We start from the raw sequence: 20,828 nt of genomic DNA on the forward strand, positions 1-20,828 counted from the left end.
TCCCGCCCACACTTGTAGAGAGCCTATTTAAGGGGCTCCGAAATGTGCTTTTAGATACTTCAAGCTTTTCTTATTTTCTTTCATCTACCTTTGAATAAACCGTGCAAGTTTCGCACTAGCAAATCGTCTCGCCCTTGCTTGGTCGCCATGGTCTACCGGATGCCTGCATCCCGCCGACAACGCCACGCTACCCAATAAGTAATGTCGGTCGAGCTTCGATAGGCAGGCGCCGCTACTCGGCAGCAGTACGATACGCTACCCTGGGGTACGCAACAGCTTACACAACGCGATCCTTTTTACTGATATAGTAGGCCACAATAATCTCCCTCGTAGTGTGATTGCTATGCACGGAAAGTATTGTGGTGTCTTCATAGATTGGAGTGCCCCCATACACAGAGCAATGCCGCGCGACATGGGAGTAGGATTACCCGTTAGCTAGCGCCTATGATCTGACCAATGCCTCCTTTACTAGATGCCTGCCGCGTTGTCCGATAGCTCGGTTCCTGGCCCTCTCCCTATTCTCTCCTCCATGAAAAGGCAACGAGCGCCTCTCATGGCGAACGCCTGCAACTTGCAATCACTTGCTGCGACCTCTGAGATTAACATAGCATCTATTACCGTCTCGGAGGCCCGCGATAACGCTCGCTAACAGACGCCCGCGCATATAACGCACCGGCGGATGCATCCAGCCGCCGCTGCCACATCCGCCGGAAGTTGAAAAGGCAACGAGCGCCGCCTCACGGAATTTATGCTGGACTAACTTCAACTAAGGGAACCGCGGCTACAATGGGAAAGCGAGCAACTCGGCGGGCGTCTAGTAAAGGAGGCATTGCTCTGACAATCTAGTGTTCAGGCATCGATCTGTTTGGCTGATATAGACGTGACCGCAGGCAGGTTTGATGTAAAGGTTTTTTTTCTGCCCCTAATAAGATGATTAAAGAATATATGGGCACTTTGCTCAGCTAAACAGCGATAGGCGAAATCCAACAGCAACAGAGGCACTATGACTGCCTCTGTTGTATGAACTGTTCTGCGAACAGACGCCGCCGTGGCCGCGAGCATGGCATGCGATCACAGCCATATGGCTGCAAGGTTTGTTGGCGATGTGCTCGCACCCCCACGCGCCCACTGGCACAGCGCTGCTGGCATGGCGCCTCCTCTTATTGCTCCCCTCGCCGGTGGTTCTTCTCCTTGTTTCCCTCGCCCATGGTGCCTTTTCTCTCTGCTCCTCTCGCCGGTGTCCCCTCCTCTATTTGCTCCCGTCGCTGGTCGCGCCTCCTCTCCTTGTTTCCCTCGCCGGAGATCACCACTTTCCTGCGTCCGCCACGGACTGCGCCCGGACCCTTATGAACCACTAAAGGCTTACGCCTTAAAATTTGTGGTAAGATTGATAGGAAGTTGGCCCAGGCTGCCTCCACTCATGCTGGGAAAGGCTTTTCCATTTTTCTGTAGTTCTATCTGTAGGTGCGTAATTATTTGTGTAGAGCATGATATAATCTGTTCTCACCCTGACTGCATATACGTTGATTTATTTTTCCCTTGACTAATTTTGCTCTTCTCTTCGAAATTCATAGGAATTTGAGACCTATGATTACTGCCATTTACCCTACAAAACACTTCGAAATAGTGTACTATGCTGACATAGGCGTATGTAACGAAAGTTATTTTATTTTTTTGTTTTCCTGCTGGTGATTCTCCAGGTGTACCTCATGTTATTGCACTTTTAGAAGAAAATATTCGTTATTCAATCTATTCCTTTCAAATTCTGCCAATCTCCCCTCTACACAGTCACCAATTGCCTGTTCCGCCTGCTTTGTATAGTAAAGACATTGATGTTCATTTGCAAGCACAAGCAATCATCATCATCATCAGCAGCAGCTTGGTTACGCCCACTGCAGGGCAAAGGCCTCTCCCATACTTCTCCAACAACCCCGGTCATGTACTAATTGTGGCCATGCCGTGCCTGCAAACCTCTTAATCTCATCCGCCCACCTAGCTTTCTGCCGCCCCCTGCTACGCTTCCCTTCCCTTGGAATCCAGTCCGTAACCCTTATTGACCATCGGTTATCTTCCCTCCTCATTACATGTCCTGCCCATGCCCATTTCTTTTTCTTGATTTCAACTAAGATGTCATTAACTCGCGTTTGTTCCCTCACCCAATCTGCTCTTTTCTTATCCCTTAACGTTACACCTATCATACTTCTTTCCATATCTCGTTGCATCGTCCTCAATTTGAGTAGAACTCTTTTCGTAAGCCTCCAGGTTTCTGCCCCGTAGGTGAGTACTGGTAAGACACAGCTATTATATACTTTTCTCTTGAGGTATAATGGCAACCTGCTGTTCATGATCTGAGAATGCCTGCCAAATGCACCCCAGCCCATTCTTATTCTTCTGATTATTTCCGTCTCATGATCCGGATCCGCCGTCACTACCTGCCCTAAGTAGACGTATTCCCTTACGACTTCCAGTGCCTCGCTGCCTATTGTAAATTGCTGTTCTCTTCCGAGACTGTTAAGCATTACTTTAGTTTTCTGCAGATTAATTTTTAGACCCGCTCTTCTGCTTTGCCTCTCCAGGTCAGTGAGCATGCATTGCAATTGATCCCCTGAGTTACTAAGCAAGGCAATATCATCAGCGAATCGCAAGTTACTAAGGTATTCTCCATTAACTTTTATCCCCAATTCTTCCCAATCCAGGTCTCTGAATACCTCCTGTAAACACGCTGTGAATAGCATTGGAGATATCGTATCTCCCTGCCTGACGCCTTCCTTTATTGGGATTTTGCTGATTGCTTTATGGAGGACTACGGTGGCTGTGGAGCCGCTATAGATATCTTTCAGTATTTTTACATACGGCTCGTCTACACCCTGGTTCCGTAATGCCTCCATGACTGCTGAGGTTTCGACAGAATCAAGCACTTTCTCGTAATCAATGAAAGCTATATATAAGGGTTGGTTATATTCCGCACATGTCTCTATCACCTGATTGATAGTGTGAATATGATCTATTGTTGAGTAGCCTTTACGGAATCCTGCCTGGTCCTTTGCTTGACAGAAGTCTAAGGTGCTCCTGATTCTATTTGCGATTACCTTAGTAAATAATTTGTACCCAACGGACAGTAAGCTGATCGGTCTATAATTTTTCAAGTCTTTGGCGTCCCCTTTCTTATGGATTAGGATTATGTTAGCGTTCTTCCAAGATTCCGGCACGCTCGAGGTCATGAGGCATCGCGTATACAGGGTGGCCAGTTTCTCTAGAACAATCTGTCCACCATCCTTCAACAAATCTGCTGTTACCTGATCCTCCCCAGCTGCCTTCCCCCTTTGCATATCTCCCAAGGCTTTCTTTACTTCTTCCGGCGTTACCTTTGGGATTTCGAATTCGTCTAGACTATTGTCTCTTCCATTATCGTCGTGGGTGCCACTGGTACTGTATAAATCTCTATATTACTCCTCAGCCACTTGAACTATCTCATCCATATTAGTAATGATATTGCCGGCTTTGTCTCTTAACGCATACATCTGATTCTTGCCAATTCCTAGTTTCTTCTTCACTGTTTTTAGGCTTCCTCCGTTCCTGAGAGCATGTTCAATTCTATCCATATTATACTTCCTTATGTCAGCTGTCTTACGCTTGTTGATTAACTTCGAAAGTTCTGCCAGTTCTATTCTAGCTGTAGGGTTAGATGCTTTCATACATTGGCGTTTCTTGATCAGATCTTTCGTCTCCTGCGAGAGTTTGCTGGTATCCTGCCTAACGGAGTTGCCACCGACTTCCATTGCACACTCCTTATGATGCCCACAAGATTGTCGTTCATTGCTTCAACACTAAGGTCCTTTTCCTGAGTTAAAGCCGAATACCTGTTCTGTAGCTTGATCTAGAATTCCTGTATTTTCCCTCTTACCACTAACTCATTAATCGGCTTCTTCTGTACCAGTTTCTTTCGTTCCCTCATCAGGTCTAAGCTAATTCGAGTTCTTACCATCCTGTGGTCACTGCAGCGCACCTTGCCGAGCACGTCCACATCTTGTATGATGCCAGGGTTAGCGCAGAGTATGAAGTCTATTTCATTTCTAGTCTCGCCGTTCGGGCTCCTCCACGTCCACTTTCGGCTATCCCGCTTGCGGAAGAAGGTGTTCATTATCCTCATATTATTCTGTTCCGCAAACTCTACTAATAACTCTCCCCTGTTATTCCTAGTGCCTATGCCATATTCTCCCACTGCCTTGTCTCCAGCCTGCTTCTTGCCTACCTTAGCATTAAAGTCGCCCATTAGTATAGTGTATTTAGTTTTCACTCTACCCATCGCCGATTCCACGTCTTCATAGAAGCTTTCGACTTTTTTGTCATCATGACTGGATGTAGGGGCGTAGACCTGTACAATCTTCATTTTGTACCTCTTATTAAGTTTCACAACAAGACCTGCCACCCTCTCGTTAGTGCTATAGAATTCCTGTATGTTACCAGCTATATTCTTATTAATCAGGAATCCGACTCCTAGTTCTCTTCTTTCCGCTAAGCCCCGGTAGCACAGGATGTTCCCGCTTTTTAGCACTGTATATGCTTCTTTTGGCCTCCTAACTTCACTGAGCCCTACTATATCCCATTTACTGCCCTCTAGTTCCTCCAATAGCACTGCTAGACTTGCCTCACTGGATAACGTTCTAGCGTTAAACGTTGCCAGGTTCATATTCCAATGGCGGCCTGTCCGGAGCCAGTGATTCTTAGCACCCTCTGCTGCGTCGCAGGTCTGACCGCCGCCGTGGTCAGTTGCTGCGCAGCTGCTGGGGACTGAGGGGCTGGGGTTTGATTGTTGTGTTCATATAGGAGGTTGTGGCCAAGTACTGCACCAGGGTGGCCAATCCTGCTCTGGTGAGGGAGTGCGTTACCGGTTCTGGTCACCGGGATCAGGCCACACTCCAGGCCTGTTTGTGCAATTTTATCAACAGGCGGATTTTTTTTTAAAATTCCGGTGGAAAATTGTCGGCACCGGGATACGAACCACGGACCTCTTGCCCGCGAGGCGGGTGTTCTACCTCTACTCCACCGCTGCACCGCTCCATCGCTGCACCGCTGCCACCGCTGCACAAGCAATAGGCTTGCAATACTTGCCCCATATGCCAGGTTTCTAGACATATGGGTTTCTAGATTCTGAACATTATCTGCATTACACCTTGTGAAATTTCTGTTGCCCTAGTAAACATCACATGTGAATAAACCAATAAGTTAACAGCAAAGGAGCAAGGAAGGCTAACACAGGGCCTCTTTCAGAAATACCCACGAAGCCTCTAAGCTGCATGAAGGCCTTGTCTTATGGCGTCAAAAGCCAAACACTTTGTGTGGTTGCAGAGTGGTTTGCAATTAAAGATTATACATGCCTGTGCTGTGTCAGCCCGCAGACCCTCCACTGCCTCGGTCAGCCTCTTGTGGTCTTCCGCAATTATCTGCAGAGTACCAGCCTTAGGTGGTGTCTGCAAGCCTTGTGGCATTGTGTTTGTGTGGGGCACTGTGGTGTATACTGAGGAGAAAAACGAACAAGGAATTTAGAGAACACAGTGTGGCATGTTACAGGCATGCTTGTGCTAGCTCATAAAAAGAAAAATGGTAAGCTGCAATTGAATAAGTCATATCTAATTGCAAAAAATGTCAATGACACACCGAAAATCGACTTCTGCAGTGGGACTACTGGGAGGTCCAACTGGTTGGTCGAGGGCTGTGACTCCTGTAGAACGATGGTAAAAGAAACAGATAAGTTGCCTAAATAAAAGCATGCAAACAAACCATTTAAAAGTGTGACAATGCTAAACCATACTGTATGTTATGCAGTTGAGTGCAAGCTCTACAGTTGTGCGCTAATGGAACTTTCTGCACTTCTCACATGGCGTTTGCTGTAGTCGAGTGGAAATGCAATATTTTATGCAGTCTATGGATTGCACTTTCACGATAGAAATTAAACAAATACAATTAAAACTGCATACGCAGTACCGCACTCACCGGTATGGGGTCGTTCAGCAAAATTGAAGGCCCCAAGCCCAGGACACATTCACGGCCAATCAATGAAAGAACCCTCCCTCCGAGCCCTGGTAGCTTTCCACCACCTGTGCCACCGAAATTGAGGGCGAAACGCGTTTAAGAAGGAAGTACGCAGAAAATTTCCAAATGAGAAAGTTACTCGCGAACATAAGTGGCCAATCGTTTACAGAAACGTATTTAACATGATTAAATACTACTAAAAGCCACTGTGACACCATGGCCCCGCAGCTCTAAGTTGGTCAACATTTAATGAATTAACGGATAAGGCGACATATCATTGTGAGCATAACGCAGGCCGACAACAGTAGCGTCTTTTTCCTTAAATAACTGTAATACCACTGAAAATTACGTGGCAGCTTCCGACACAACGACTGCATCCCGCTTGATTTGTGCGATAAGCTCTGACCAATACCGCCGCCCATTTGTCGCACTCTTCTTTGCGGGGCCACGTCCGTTGAGAAGCTCCGCCAGGTGGGACCACAATTTTTCGCGTTCATGGCCAGTGAAGCGCCCGGACAATTCGCTGCTCCGCCTGGCTAGGTCGCGTTGCCTCTCCAAGAAGGCTACTAATACTTCTATTTGGAAAGCAGATGCATGACGCCCCGACCTAGCCTTTTTTGCTGCAGGTGGTGCGAGTTCGCTTTCCGCCATGCTACTAGCTATGACATATGCCCACTGGGGGAATTGGCGTGGCTTCAAAGTTCGGACAAACACGATCACATATTAGTTTTCGCGGGCCCACGTGCATGTAAAATCACGAACACTCATTGGTTTTCAATGCCTTTTTTAAACTACTGGACATTCAGTTCGTTACTACGAAAGTGACTTAATTCGTGCACTATTACTATGCTAAATATAAAACAGTAGAAATACACTTATCTGCCATTTGTCGATGTCTCCTTCAGTGTGTTGGTTGCTAGATCCATCGTCGGCACCACCTTCTTGTCGCATCGTAGCTATATAGGCTGTCTTCCTTTTGCACACACTATATAATATTCGTGACGCTCGCAGTCACGCAGAGTGGAGGAACTCAGCGCACTCACAGAAGCAGAACGGGACAAGTTGTTTCTTCAGCATTACGCCGTGAACAGTAGGAGTGCGTTGCGATCTGTGAAATCGCCGAAGCTATTGGTAGTCTTACGGGGTGCACGGAAAGATTGCTCACAGAGGAACAGAACTATCCAAGAAATAGTGGCCATTGTCGAGCCTGATCACTAGGTCGCGCACTGCAGGCTCGCTGTACGTGTTTGTTTACACTGGGCCTCTCCGATGCTTAGCCGCCATGCTCGCATAGATGCTCGCCCGGTGAACGGATGTGATGGCGCCACCACAGCGTTCCCTCATGGTATAATGCGAAGCGTACTAAATTACAAATTAGTCTGATACGTATTCAGTGTACATCTTGTAAGCTTTAAAATGCTTCTAAACCATGTTAAAGTAACTAATAATGTTGTACTAAATTCATTTGTCTTCTAGCTTGCTTGTGCATGTAATGCACTCGGTGGAACGACAAACAAGGGAAAGGAGGCACGAACATGCACCGACGATATGATCACGTGAGCCCCAGCTTGTCGGCCGCCCAGAAGGCAACGCCCCAGGAATGATAGCCATCCAGAGTGAATCTAGATAAACCAATGAGACTGGAGGCTTGTCGAAAGATAAACTGTGTCTTTATTAGTATACTACAGTTATTATTCAGTGTATTATTATACAAATGCAAATTATTATTATACAGTTTGTCTGCAACCGTTGCCATGTCTAGTAGTAGCGTTTGTTTTATTGGAGACCCCAAACGAAGCATGCTCTCTGACAGCGTCTTTGCCTTCTCCCGCGATCATCCCATGAATGCAAACTGCCACGGGGGAGAGCTCGGTGTTCACCCGTTTGACCGCGGCGTTGGCTTTACGCATTCTCTGTCTCCTCTGTCTACCATTATGTCTCCCCTCTGGGCTGTTGCACGTGAGTACGCAGGTCAGCGCTGCGGATACGGCAATGTTTTTGCTGGTGGCTTACGCGTAATTACAATCTTCCAGAGAGCATTGTTGCGACACCTCCGAAGTTCTTTCTGGAGATCACCCGTGCTCCTGCCACGTGCATTACACACTTTCTCAACCACCCGCCGACGTGGCATGCAAGACAGCAGCAGCAGCAGCAGTGTAAAAGTAGAAGGAAGGGGCAAAGAACGTTTCGCGTCAAAGAAATATATTTCTTAGCTCCATTTCGTGCGTTATACAGAATTAATTCAGTAAGTGAGCTCTCTTCCGTGCGATAACAAATGGTTAAATTAAATCCTGGGGTTTTGCGTGCCAAAAACCACGATCTGATTATGAGGCACGCCGTAGTGGGGGACTCCGGATTTATTTGGACCACCTCGGTTTCTTTAACGTGCCTCCAATGCACGGGACACGGGCTTTTTGCCTTTCGCCGCCGATCGAAATGCGGACTTCGCGGCCGGGATTCGATCCCGCCACCTCGTGCTTAGCAGTGCCACACCATAGCCGCTGAACCACCGTGGCGGGTGACATCGAATGCTAGATCGTCCGACAATGCAACTAAAGGGAAGCAATCGCCAGGAGGCGAGTGGCGTTCTATCTCCCTTACTTGGGGAGATAGAACGCGAGCCGCCTCGACGTTAGCGACACGTGCAGGAGGCTTATCGTGGCAGCCTGCGATAGGAAGCGACGGACATGAGTATCGACGGCACTAACGTTCGGCGCGCGCGCGCATTGTGCTTCCAAAAAACAAAAAAAAAATACACAGACGAGCATAGGAAGGAAAACCGCTGGTTGCCTTGCGTGAAGAGCACGCGCGGTGGACGGGCGTATTGCGTGCAGCCCAGCCCGGAATATGTGCGCCGCTTCCGCCGCTGCTCTCGCGCACCTTCTGACGAGTGAGAGAGCTGCGTGTGGCTCTATGCATTTAGCTCTACGTGTACAGCCACCATCTTTAGATTAGGTTCAACTGGCGAAGAGCGCCACCTTCCAGTGGTGCAGGGCGGGTCTACGCGAGCGCCGACCAAGCGGTCGCGTTGCGGTAGCGTTGTCTGCTACTTGCCTCATTACTACGGCCTTTTCAGTGTGTACAATGCCCCCGCACTCCTCAAGCTTGAAGAAAATAACCAGGATGATCGAAGCGTTCAAATATGCCACGACTGAAATGTTGGACCGCCATGCATAGCAGCAAGCCAAGGAGCAGTCTTTTTTTTTAACGTATTGACTTCGGCGCGTTCACCACCATCGATGCCGTCACTTGCGTCAATGTCGTCGCACAATTCCAGATCACTGTGGTAGGAAGCAACTTGGGCGGGAACCACTGTCCTCACTTTGGGTCGTTTTCTTGCTGACATGGGCAGCTGTGGTTTCGACTGATGCTCAGGTAAGTTCGGAAAAATGCGGGACACTGCGCGCTCCCTCAGTGTTCACCCACCTCGCGTTATCGTTACGGTATCTAAAAAAAAAGTTGTCGGGGAGGGAGCCCCAGACATTCACCTTTCGAGAGCGCCAGGCACTATGCGCGCGTTCAAACACACACACACACACACACACACAGAGAGAGAGAGAGAGAGAGAGAGAGAGAGAGCGTCCTTCCAGTGGCGCGGTGCGGGTCGGCGCCATATCAGACCAGCGTTGGCGCAGCGGGGCGACGAAACGGTGCCACCTTTCGAAGTCAGTTCGGCGACTGAAAAAAAAATATATATATATATATATCAAAACGTTGTCTACCACATAGCGATATAGGCTTCACATACGAAAGTTAAGATTGAGATCAGATACTCAAAATGCTATAGATAGCGATACAAACGTTAGTAAAACCTGATTAAACCGAGCAGGATACGGTAATATGTGACCCCGCCTCGTTTCAAAGGGGGCGTGAATGAACTTCATCAGCATCGCTGTGGGAAGACGGTGACAGCGGGCAGCACGGCACAGCGGCGTCGTCCCCAAGTCTGGGCACATTGTCAACGCTGCTCTCGTGTTTTTCCAGCCTACTGAGCAGCCGATAGCAGCTTTAGCTTCGCTTTTGCCTTGGAATCGCGAGACGATTGTGGCACGATTAACTCGGATAACTGTTATCCGGCTCGGGTATATCGTCGCAGCGATCTGAGAAGCCAGAAACGACACCCCGTCTTGACGAGGGGAAATTTCAAACAAGCGTGGGAGAGGAATCGCTTGGCCTGTTGATCCGGGACTCGCGCCTCTTGTAGAACACCCTGTCGCATGGCCACATTCAATCGCGATCTAGCCCGATCCAGATCGAAATTCTCGACCACGATTGGCTCCATCTAGTATCTTGTGCAAAGGATGCAATCGCGGTCGAGAATTTCTATCCGGATCGGGCTCGATCGGCATCAAACGTGCGCCGTGTCATAGCCGTGTTAGTTACGCTGGCTCGTTTCTGACCGATGCGTTGAGCACGGGTTCGCCAGGGTTGCACATTTGGGTGGTTGTGCTTGAATGCAAATTCAAGGCGGAGCAAAGGTTCGTCTAAATAGGTCGCGAAGCTTGCAACGAAAAGCGTGCCGAAACCTATTTCCAGATATATCAGTTATTAGTGGTGTCAGTTATATGGTTATTATCAGTATCAGTTATAAGTGGTGCGCCATTAAAGCGCGACGAGGTGTGGGGGGGGGGGGGGCGGACAGACACTGAAGCTAGAAAACTTATGTAAACAAATAAATGTCCGAAAATGATTAATCAGAATGCTGTCATACCAGTAAATATTTCGTTTCAAATATTCTCGCGGTAGTAAAACAACAAGCGTAATTTTTTTATATTTTACAATTTATTCGTTCGTTCTTGGTGACCCCTATCAGTCAGTGACTCTGGGGCAAGAAATCGCTAGCCTGTGTAAGCGAGCTGTTATCGCTATTATGTCTTGCGGAATGGCGGTGCTCACTTCAACGCGGCGGTTTCATCCGAACTTTCTTTTTTACTTCCTTGCGTGTTTATTCAAAGTGTAGCGAGCACTTCAAACCTTGCGTGACCTAGCGCACGGCATTTATTGGCGAAATGTGTGAGTGCTAACTTTGTATTATCGTGGAAGCTCACACTGCGGTATCCGATGCGCTGTCTTCTCATTACGGTAAATTGGGAGCTCTTTGCGAAGAAACGTCGCGCTATGTTAGTTGATTCTGCTTACCACAGGCTTTGAGAGCCTTGGCAGCAAAATCAGTATAAGTCGAATGTTTTCTAAGTGGCAATGAGGGGCAATGTTCTCTTGTCTGATAACCGTTGGATATGAATATGCATGGTTTCGCACGGAATTGGGAATGACTCTATGAAAAGGTTTCGCATATGTTGATATACATTACGACTGTCTGCTGGTCACAGTACTTTTCATTCATTGAAAGATTTGTTTTGTCAAGTATATTGGTTGCATTATTCTAGACGAATAACAAAAAAATTGGTTTCTAAAGCTCTGTGGCACTGTCATTTATTTCCATCATATTCGCTGAACTTTCTAAGGAAACTATCGGAGCAAATGCCGTCAATAACGGCATAATTATGTTCGCGTTAGGACATAACGCCACACCTATAGTTTAATGACACGCCGGCGCTTCAGCTCAAATATAGTTGCTGGCGCAGCGGTTGGAATGCGGGACGCAAAATTAATTGAAACATTCGCAACAAGCAGCATACGATCTCGACGTCACTTTCATTTCTGGCTGTTTAGTCATACTCCCCCTTTTTTTTTCTTTTTTTTCTTTTTTTTTTTTTTTTTACAGACGTCCTCACGACACACAGATGGCGACGGTCGCCACACGGCGCCATGCTCTTGTCATGTGGGCTGTTATGCAAGCTGCACAATATACCTTGGCGGAGAGATCGGGGTTGAAAAAATATAAAGAAATCGGCTGCAGCTGGGAGCCTCGCTTATCGCGTAGTAGCGTAGCGGGCACGCTCCGCCGGGCTTGCGAGCTGAAGCCCAATCAGCTGGACGGGCACCCGCCAAGAGAGGGGGCTCCATTCGTGCGGAGTGGAAGAAAGGGAGGCATCCGGTGCGAGGCCCCTCGACACAGCCGCTGCGCGTCGGCGCTTGCTGCTGCAGCCTGCCACCCGAGGGTCGCCCGCCGGTGCGTCGTCGTGTTTTGGTGAGCTTCGCCACAGGCACGATTGCGCCCTCGGGGGCGTCACTCTCTCTCTCTCTCTATAAGCCTTGCGTCTGGGGCAGGGACTGTGCGTGCTTCTTTTCGACGTCCTGTAATCGCGTTAAAGTAGGTTTTGCAAAGGACCGGGGACCTAGTTTCTATCAGTCTCTTTCGGGGATGTCACACAGGTGCGGTCTCATTGACCAAGCCACTAGTAGTGAATGCGGCGATGGAAATGGCACAGCTACAGTTAGCGTTATTTTCACGTCACGTAGCTATTGCGTACGTCGACAAGATGCCAGTGCCGTGTCCTGCTGTCAGCTATACGTCATTTTAGACTGAAAGTATTCTGGAGAAATGGTCGAATGAAACAGTGCTGCCGGCGAAGCCGGTCATGCGTTCATGACGCACAGAATAGCGAATGTGCCTGGCAAGTTGAAAACAGGTCTCCTAACGAAAATAAAATATTTAATGAGGCCCAAGCAGGGTACTGGACTCACGGACAACTTTCTGTGGCAATGAAGAAAAAAAGCTACGGGCACGTGGCTGCTGCACATGTGTTACGGTGCGAAGTAGTCCGCCAGCGATTGACAGCGTGTTTAGTTGCTCGGAACAGACTCTGGGTCGACACAGCTTCACGTGCGACGGTTTCGCGTTCGCCCAGACGCGGAAGGGAAAAGGCGCAAAATATGCAAACCTTGACATTGAGTGGTTTCTTTCATCTTGTTTAAATTTTGCTGACAAGGTGTTTGTGTTGTCTCTTTCCCAGCTTAAACTAAGGTGGATGAAAACACGGCACTCTTTTCAGAAGCGCGCTCAGTTGTGTGCGCTTTGCTCCCGTAGCTTACCCTCCGTTGCCACAGAAAGTTGTCCGCGAGTATAGGTGCTACAGAAAAAAAAGCTCAATAAGAGTTAGATGTTTGCTTAGCATGAGCGTTATCTGCGGGTCTAGGAGAATAGGTTGGTTGTCCAGGTTTAGCCATAACATTTCCTTCCATGCTTGAAAATAAGAGTTGTCGAGTTTTCGTTTGCGCGTGCGACTTACCGAGGATGATGATGATGATGAAAAAACTTTATTTATCCCTCTTTAAAGGGAAGGGGCAATGGAATAGAGGGTGGGGGAGGAACTACTTGAAGTAGGCCTCCTTTATCCTCTCAGCCCACTCCAGGATGGCCTCCTGAAGATCGGGCCTGGAGCTGCGCAAGGCAGCCTCCCACTGCTCCTCACTAGATATTAACTGCTTGAGGAAAGGGGGAAGGGGGTGCTTAGGGCACCCCCACATGATGTGGTTTAAGTCTGCTTTGGGAGAGACACAGAATTTACAAGAGGGAGAAAGGTAAATGGCGGGATGAATGCGGTGGAGGAGGTAAGGGGACGGAAAGGTGCGAGTCTGCAGCTGTCGCCACAGAACTTCACACCTACGCGGGGATTTGCCCATGAGTGGCGGAAAGGTTAAGCGGTCTAATCGGTAGTGGGTGCAGATGTCGTGGTAAGTAATAAGTCGATCCCGCGCTGTAAACGGTGCCTCCTCCGTGGCGAGGTCCGACACATCTGATGCCTGAGCCCGGACAGTAAATCCTCGGGCACTGGCATGAGCCGCCTCGTTTCCGGCAAGGCCCGCATGCGCGGGAGTCCAGATTAATGCCACAGTTTGGAGTAAAGGATGGGCCAAGAGGAGAGAAAGGGCTGGCTTAGAGACCCTACCCGCTCCGAAGTTATGTATGGCTGCTTTGGAGTCGCTAACGATAACTGATGAATTTGGAATTGTGAGGGCCAGGGCTATGGCCGCTTCCTCCGCCTCCTCCGAGGAAGAGCCAGGAATGGAAGCGGCCGCAGCGACCTGGCCGTGAGAGTTTATGACTGATATTGCGTAATGATTTCTGTTCCCATATTCGGCGGCATCGACATAGAGCACGTCTTTAGAGGTGGCGAATTGTTTTTGGAGAGCCTTTGCTCGTTGCCTCCTGCGCTGTTTGTGATGCTCAGGGTGCATGTTTTTAGGAAGTGGGGGGATGCAGAGGTTCTCGTGTATGTGATGTGGAATGGTGTATTTAGTCTTGATGATGGGTGCCGGAGTGATAGAAAGGGTTTGTAGAATGTGTCGACCTGTTGCGGTGTTAGAAAGTCTGCTATATTGGGATGTGAGGTGGGCTTCTGTGAGTTCAGTAAGTGTGTTGAAAGTTCCAGTAAGCATTAGCCTATCAGTGGAGGTACGTATGGGGACTCCCAGAGCGAATTTATAAATTTTGCGTAAAAGAGTGTCGATCTTATCTGATTCTGATTTAAGGAAATGTAGATATGGTGTTGCGAATGTAATCTTACTGATAACGAAGGCCTGAATCAAGCGGAGAAGTTCGGCCTCCTTTAGTCCGCCATGTTTATTGGAGACTCGCCCTAGAAGGCGCAGGGTGTGATCGACTGTAGTGTGGAGTGTATGTAGGGTATATGTGTTGAGCCGGTTGCTTTGAATGTGTAAGCCAAGCACCCGGAGCCTGTCCACTCTAGTAACGGGGATGTGGTTTAGGATGACCTCTATACTAGACATGTGTTTTCCGGACCCCCGGTGGGATGGCAGAAGTAGCAGCTCGGATTTTTGAGGGGAGCATGTGAGATTCATAGCCCCGGCATGAGCCACGACGGCGTCTGCTGCGGCCTGTAGAGTGTCTTGAATCTCTCCATCGGAACCGCCAGTCATCCAAAGAGTGATGTCATCGGCGTAGAGTGAAAACTCGAGATCGGGAATAGACCGCAATGCTTGCGCCATCGGCATCATAGAAAGATTAAAAAGAAAAGGGGACAGCACTGAGCCTTGGGGCGTGCCGTAGCTACCTAAAGCGTATGAAAGGGATTGCTCTGTGCCTATGTGTATCGTTGCGGTACGGTTGGATAGGAAGGTAGATATGTAGTCATATGTCTTTCCGCCAACCCCAATGAGATTAAGCTCTCGGAGGATGGCGGAATGTGAAACGTTATTGAAAGCTCCGTGGAGGTCCAGACTGAGAATTGCTTGCGTATCTAGACTGCTATTAGGTGTAATGATGTCATGCTTCATTCGAAGCATGATATCTTGGCATGACAGAGATTTTCGAAAACCTACCATTTCTGATGGATAAAGATTGTTGTCCTCCATGTATTTACTAAGTCGGTTGAGGATGACGTGTTCGAGTGTTTTACCTAGACAAGAGGTTAGTGATATAGGCCTGAGATTAGAAATGTTGAGTGGTTTGTTTGGCTTTGGGATAAAAATCACCCTGGCATCTTTCCACGAACTAGGGAGGGTGCCTGTGTCAAAGCAGTGATTGAAGTACGCCGTGATGGCTGTGACAGAGTTGTCGTCTAGATTGCGGAGTATTTTATTGTTAATAAGGTCGAGGCCTGGTGCTGACATTGTGCGCAGGGTGGCGAGGGCATGGCGAACCTCTGCTTCCGTGATAGCGGCGCTAAGTAGCTCGTTGGGTTCGCCAGTATATTTTGGCATGTCATACTTCTGAGCGGGAGGCAGATGTTTATGGCGGAGGTCGTCGAAGAATCCGTTGAGATTGTTTTTGTGTGCATGTAGCAGTTTGTTTATGCTATGGTTGTGGCGTGTGCGCGATGTGGTAGGGTCTAATAAGTGTCGCAAGAGTTGCCATGTGCGCTTGTTATCGAGGTTGTCATGCATGCTTTCACATACCTGGCCCCACTGCTGGCAGGCCAGTTGTGTGGCGTACTCCTGGATCTGAAGGTCTAATTTGGCAATTCTGAGTCTTAGTTTTCGGTTGAACCGTTGCCTCTTCCACCGTTTGAGAAGAGACTCTTTGGCTTCCCACATGTGTAGAAGCTTGGAATCAACCGTAGTAAGAGCGGTTTCGGGGGGCAGAGTGGTAGTGTGCGTCTGGGCGTCTGAGTGTAGTTGCTGAACCCATTCTGAAATGTCTTGAATGTTTGTGGGAGCTGATATCTGGCGGGCCTCTCGAAAATTGTCCCAATTGGTAAGGCTGAGGCGTTTGGGTGCAAAGGGTTTGTGTTTGAATTGTAGTGTGATGGTAATGATGTAATGGTCGCTACCGAGGTTAACTTGTGAGTTGTGCCATGTGACGTGTTGGATTCTGTGTGTAAGCGTAAGATCGGGGGAGGTGTCCTTAGCTACGCTATTGCCTAGCCTGGTTGGCGCATCGATGTCGTTATGTAATGTGAGTCTGTGGTCTTGTATGTGGATCCATAGGGCTCTGCCCTTAGGAGTAGAAACGGAGTGACCCCACAAATGGTTAGGTGCGTTGAAATCTCCAAGGATTAGGAGGGGGTGGTGGGTGGCAGCGGCAATAGCTTGAGCGAAAAGGGAGTCAAAGCGGTGATGTTTGTCTTGTGGACGGCTATAGATATTGAGAATGTAAAGGCCAGGTGCATTATTTTTGCGAGGAATAATTTCTAGAAAATCGTGCTCTATATCGACGCTGTCGAATTGGGAGTGATTGGCAGTGAGGTGCTTTTGCATAAGAATTGCCGTATCGGGCCGGGAGACCTTATTGTTCTGATAAACATTATAACCTGGAAAGCTGATTAGTCCGTGAGTTTCCTGAAGCGCAATGACAGCTGGGAGATTAGAAGAGGAGGCTAGAAACTGCTGGAGGTGTGCTTTCTTTTTTCGAAACCCCCTACAGTTCCACTGCCACACTTCAAACTCGGAGCGGGTCGGGTTATTGGCCATTGTTAAGCGGAGCTAGTGGGGAGGCGGATCGAGCAGGTGCAACTATGTTAGGGTGATTCGCGGTGACTCCAGCTATCCAACTTGTAGTTTGTTGGATGTGTGCTTGTACGAATTCAATAAATTTGTCGAGCTTTTCATTCCTTGATGTGTAATCAGTATTGATTTTTTCAATTGCAGTGAGGATATTATGAAATTTAGTCTCCAAAGCGGTTAGCCTGTCGTTATAATTTAAGATTGTCTCGTCCAGGGTGTCCTCTGATCGCGGAGTGCTCGGAGTTTTACGTTTGCTCGGGGGAGGGTGAAGCGGTTCCCGTTCAGTGGAAGGGCTAGTGTCCATGGGGCGGTGGGAAGAGGTTTCAGGTAGGGCTGATGGATGATGAGTCGAAAGGGTCGTGTTAGAGAGAGGGGCTTCAGAGGTTGAAGTAGAGGGGTGACGAGATTGGAGTTCTAATTTAAGTCTTTGAATTTCGGCTTTTAGAATTGTATTTTCTTCAAGGAGGGATTCATTATTAGCAGTCTGGTTTGAGGAGCAGCTGGAAGAGGCTACCTTAGCCCAGCTTACCTGGGGTGGGTTGCGCGAGGAGTTGGCGAGAGTAGGGCTTGATGATAGAGCAGGCCAGGCGACGTCTTGGGTTGCGTAGCCAGGCCCGCGGTCCTTGCTTTTGCTGCGACTTCTTCGCCGGCTTGAGTCACGAGTGCGGTCGAGACTGGGAGTTCGGTTGGTGGGTGAAGTGTCTTGTTTATGCCTGGGACGTGTAGGGCGTGGTTTGAACCTTTGTTTGCACAGTGAGGAGCCGGTTTGATGGTTTCCGTTGCACACAACACATATCGGGTCACATTCATGGTCCATGGGTGCGTCTTTCATTCCACACTTGGGGCAGAGTGTGTCGGTGGCACTAGTGCAGACGTCCTGGCGATGACCAATCCCGCGGCATCGGGTGCAGGCTTCTACCTTCTGCCTGAAGGGGCGGCATCGAAGTGAACAGCCGTCGTAGTTGACGTAGAAAGGGATGATTTTGCCTTGGAATATGACCATGATGGTTTCAGTATTGCCCAGGCGTCGTGCTCCCCCAATAATCAATGTTGGGTTGCATCTGCGGAGGGTTGAGGCGATGTCATCTTCTGAGTAATCTGGGGGCAAGTGAATGCATCCTCTGCAGGTATCGATGGGATCAGCCACATGTGTGGCGACTTCGTAAGGGTTACCATTGAATTGCAGACTCTGGATGTTGTGGTAGAGATCTGCACGTTCCATGTCTGGTGTGCTGATTAGAACGGTATTGTTGATGGTGTTGACACGAATTTGGTCAGAACTGGTGCGGTCGGTGATGGGGAGCCCCGCAGCCTTGAGGATGACTTGTCTGAGGATGCATGCATGGATTCCAGCGCAGTTGAGGCCCCCACGAACTCTTAGGATGATTTTATAATCGCTGCGCGGCAGCGGCGGGGGCTTCGGTTCTGCTCTTGATTGAGTCCTATGAGCCACTGCGGGGTATGCTGGTGGCGAAGGATGCTGACGCTGTTTCGAGAGGTTATCGTGGATCTCGCGCCAGGTGCGCGCGCCATCGCGCTCCGTTCCTGCGCCCATGCTAGGCGGAGCTAGGCCCAGCAGCGAGACGGTCAGCCGAGAGCCCTAAAAAGGGCTGCGGCTCGCGTAAGGGACGTCGGAGTTGCTAAAGGAACTGTCAAGAAGTGCCGATAACACTCACATAGGTCCAGACAGGAAATCAGGCTCTTGAAGCGATTGGGTAGGCACAAAAAGAAAAAATGCAGGAGCAGAGGCAACATGCGACCGCTCGCACCGTCGTCTTCTTCACTTACCGAGGAGAAATTCTGCAAGAAGGTGGCTCTTATTTTTTTAGCGCTTTTTAGTGCGCACTGACAAGCGCGGTATTCTAAAATTAGAACAGCTCGAGTTGTTTGCGGGCAGGGAGGGCATTGGTTGCGAATCAGTGAGGTTCATTCCATTGTCTCAAGGGGCATAAGCCTCACTGAAGGGGCGGGCACGCCTTATCTTTCTTGACTTTTGCATGTAGCTCGGAGAGTTCATGCCATCCTACCGAAGATTCGATAGGCAAAACAAAGTAACGGTTCTTTGTGCGCTCAGCTGGTGGGCGACCCCGCGCCGCGCAAACGAAGCCGAACACCGAGTACGAGCTGCCCTTTCCTGGCCACCTCGTATTAAATAATGCTCGGAGGATGTCAAGGAAACTCGGGTGGCCGTGACAGCTCCCGCCTGCGACGCAGTTGGGCAGCGCGTTCCGGCCAAAGCGTTTCGTCCGTCAGAGCACGTACGCGTTCGTTGTCAGAGGCGACTCCCTACAGCGAGGCGCACGATCGCATGTAAGCGGCGGCATTTGCTGCCACTCAACTGCGCGCGGCAACCTTTAGTAAAGCACGCTAAATGCGGTTAACGCGCACCGGCTGTTATTCTGTGCACATAACCAGGTTAGTAAATCTACGTCAACGTGGCCGTTGTGCACGCGTGTGATATCTGACCGCTACATCAGGCGTTTATTTCATATAAGGTGTCTCTCCTTAGGCAATATGTGCAGAATCTTTTATATATACAGATTTTTAAAATATCTTCACTGCTAGGCAGCGAAATTCCAGTAAGCGATCTGGATTACTCAATAGGGTGGATATTATTTATACGAGAACCGGAAATGGCATTATCGGCTGGTTAACAACATTTCACTAATTATGTTTCAACTAATAAGTTGGCACCAAATATTGCGATTCACAAATTGTAGACGAGGAGCTTGCGAAGCGTATCCAATTGGGAAACCTTCCCATATGGCACCCGTTTCGAGATTATAGTTTTCAAGTTGAGCAACAAAATGCGTAGGCGTTCTAGTTATTCTTGTGCTACAATGGATAAAATTGTGTTTTGGTGTAAAGGTTCAAGAGGAACAACCATGTATTTTCACTGAAAGTCTGACGGCGCATGTATTGAAGCCGGTGCCGTCCTCACAATTCGTTCCAAGTGGATATGCCTTCGAGCCCACCGGCTACAGTTCGTAAATTGCAATATGGGCCTCAAAAGTAATCAGTTAAGAACATATATAGTAACATTTTATTACTTAGTGGATCATGCATTTTGATACATTATGCAAGTGATGACTATCTCTTCGAACAACCCAGTTCAGAGATTAGAGGTGTGTCATTATCTGCAATGATTTTTTTGTAATTGAAAAAAAAAAACGCTGACACGCCTGCTACAATTTAGTATAGATGGGCGGGGCATCCCTTGTTTATATTTGTTGTGGCGGGGGGGGGGGGGAGTGAGGATGGACGAAAAAGGTAAGCTGCTGGTGATGGTGATCTACTGCCGTTTTCCCAACAATAGACTGTACGTCTCTTGCTTATCTCAACTACTGACCGGTTGACGTTTCCACCCACTTATCGTTTGCTGTGCTTTGAGGACGGTGTAATTCTTGTTTTAGTGTTTTATTTGTCGTTATGTCAATGGCGTGCTTCTCGGTATGCGTGAAATTTAAGAACGGCGCACCATACCCTATACGGGAGATGGCAAAGGCTTGTATCAGTCGAATGATATTGCCCTCTTTCATGCTGGTGTGTCTGGTAGCAATTCTCGAAATAAACCGGCCTATCTGTGCGTGTATGTCTCTAAGCGTTGGATCCTTGTGGTGTTTTTTGGTCATTTTGTATGTACTATCCCAGTACCCGTAGGCATGAGACCTGGGGTAAGGGTATAATTGACGAACTTATAGAAGCACAGAACATCAGACTATGAACTCCTAACTCACACGAAGACCATACCAGACGTGATTTGAAGAAAAGAGAGATATTCTACCGAACATCAGGAGTACCTTCATAATCCCCCTACCCCCTCAACCCCAAAGTACATGTACCCAAACCATAGCGCAGGGTGACGAAAAGCAAGAGCTCAAAGACTCAACAAAGTGCTCAAAGATGCTGAACATGTGGCTTATGTTGCTGCTGCAAAATATCCTTCACAACTAGCCATTGGGACTCTGGCGGTTGTTACAGGTACA

The 20,828-nt window shown here is 48.6% G+C and overlaps 2 protein-coding genes and 1 long non-coding RNA gene across 4 annotated transcripts in view; 1 reads left to right on the forward strand and 2 right to left on the reverse strand.

The window, feature by feature from the left end:
- Window positions 1–5,414: 5,414 nt before the first annotated feature.
- LOC139057025 (uncharacterized) lies at window positions 5,415–6,095 on the reverse strand. The gene is made up of 3 exons (XR_011512521.1): window positions 5,995–6,095; window positions 5,659–5,722; window positions 5,415–5,518 (listed from the first exon to the last, which is right to left on the reverse strand). It is a non-coding gene; the product is annotated as an uncharacterized lncRNA (long non-coding RNA).
- Window positions 6,096–8,853: 2,758 nt separating this feature from the next.
- Window positions 8,854–20,828, forward strand: part of LOC139057651 (cytochrome P450 3A8-like) — a 90,138-nt gene continuing 78,163 nt past the window's right edge. Inside the window, exons 1-2 of one of the 2 annotated variants that reach the window (XM_070536260.1) lie at window positions 8,854–9,408; window positions 11,759–12,124. The gene's annotated coding sequence lies outside the window, so the exon portion shown is untranslated. The remainder of the gene's footprint in view (window positions 9,409–11,758; window positions 12,125–20,828) is intronic. The other variant, XM_070536261.1, reaches the window with a different exon arrangement.
- Window positions 12,106–18,536, reverse strand: LOC139057652 (uncharacterized). The gene is made up of 2 exons (XM_070536262.1): window positions 17,372–18,536; window positions 12,106–12,231 (listed from the first exon to the last, which is right to left on the reverse strand). The coding sequence occupies exons 1-2, from the start codon at window positions 18,395–18,397 to the stop codon at window positions 12,181–12,183; spliced, it is 1,077 nt and encodes a 358-aa protein (XP_070392363.1). The 5' UTR covers window positions 18,398–18,536; the 3' UTR covers window positions 12,106–12,180.

Source organism: Dermacentor albipictus, chromosome 3 (genome assembly GCF_038994185.2).
Source record: "Dermacentor albipictus isolate Rhodes 1998 colony chromosome 3, USDA_Dalb.pri_finalv2, whole genome shotgun sequence".
Taxonomy (NCBI): Eukaryota; Metazoa; Arthropoda; class Arachnida; order Ixodida; family Ixodidae; genus Dermacentor; species Dermacentor albipictus.

Bases quoted from the DNA above. Each gene is read 5' to 3' on its own strand.
- LOC139057652 (XM_070536262.1), bottom strand. From the start codon at position 18,397: ATGGGCGCAGGAACGGAGCGCGATGGCGCGCGCACCTGGCGCGAGATC. The intron at 12,232-17,371 runs GTAAGCTGGGCT...ACGCGATTACAG, and splicing joins CCTCGCGCAACCCACCCCAG to GACGTCGAAAAGAAGCACGC.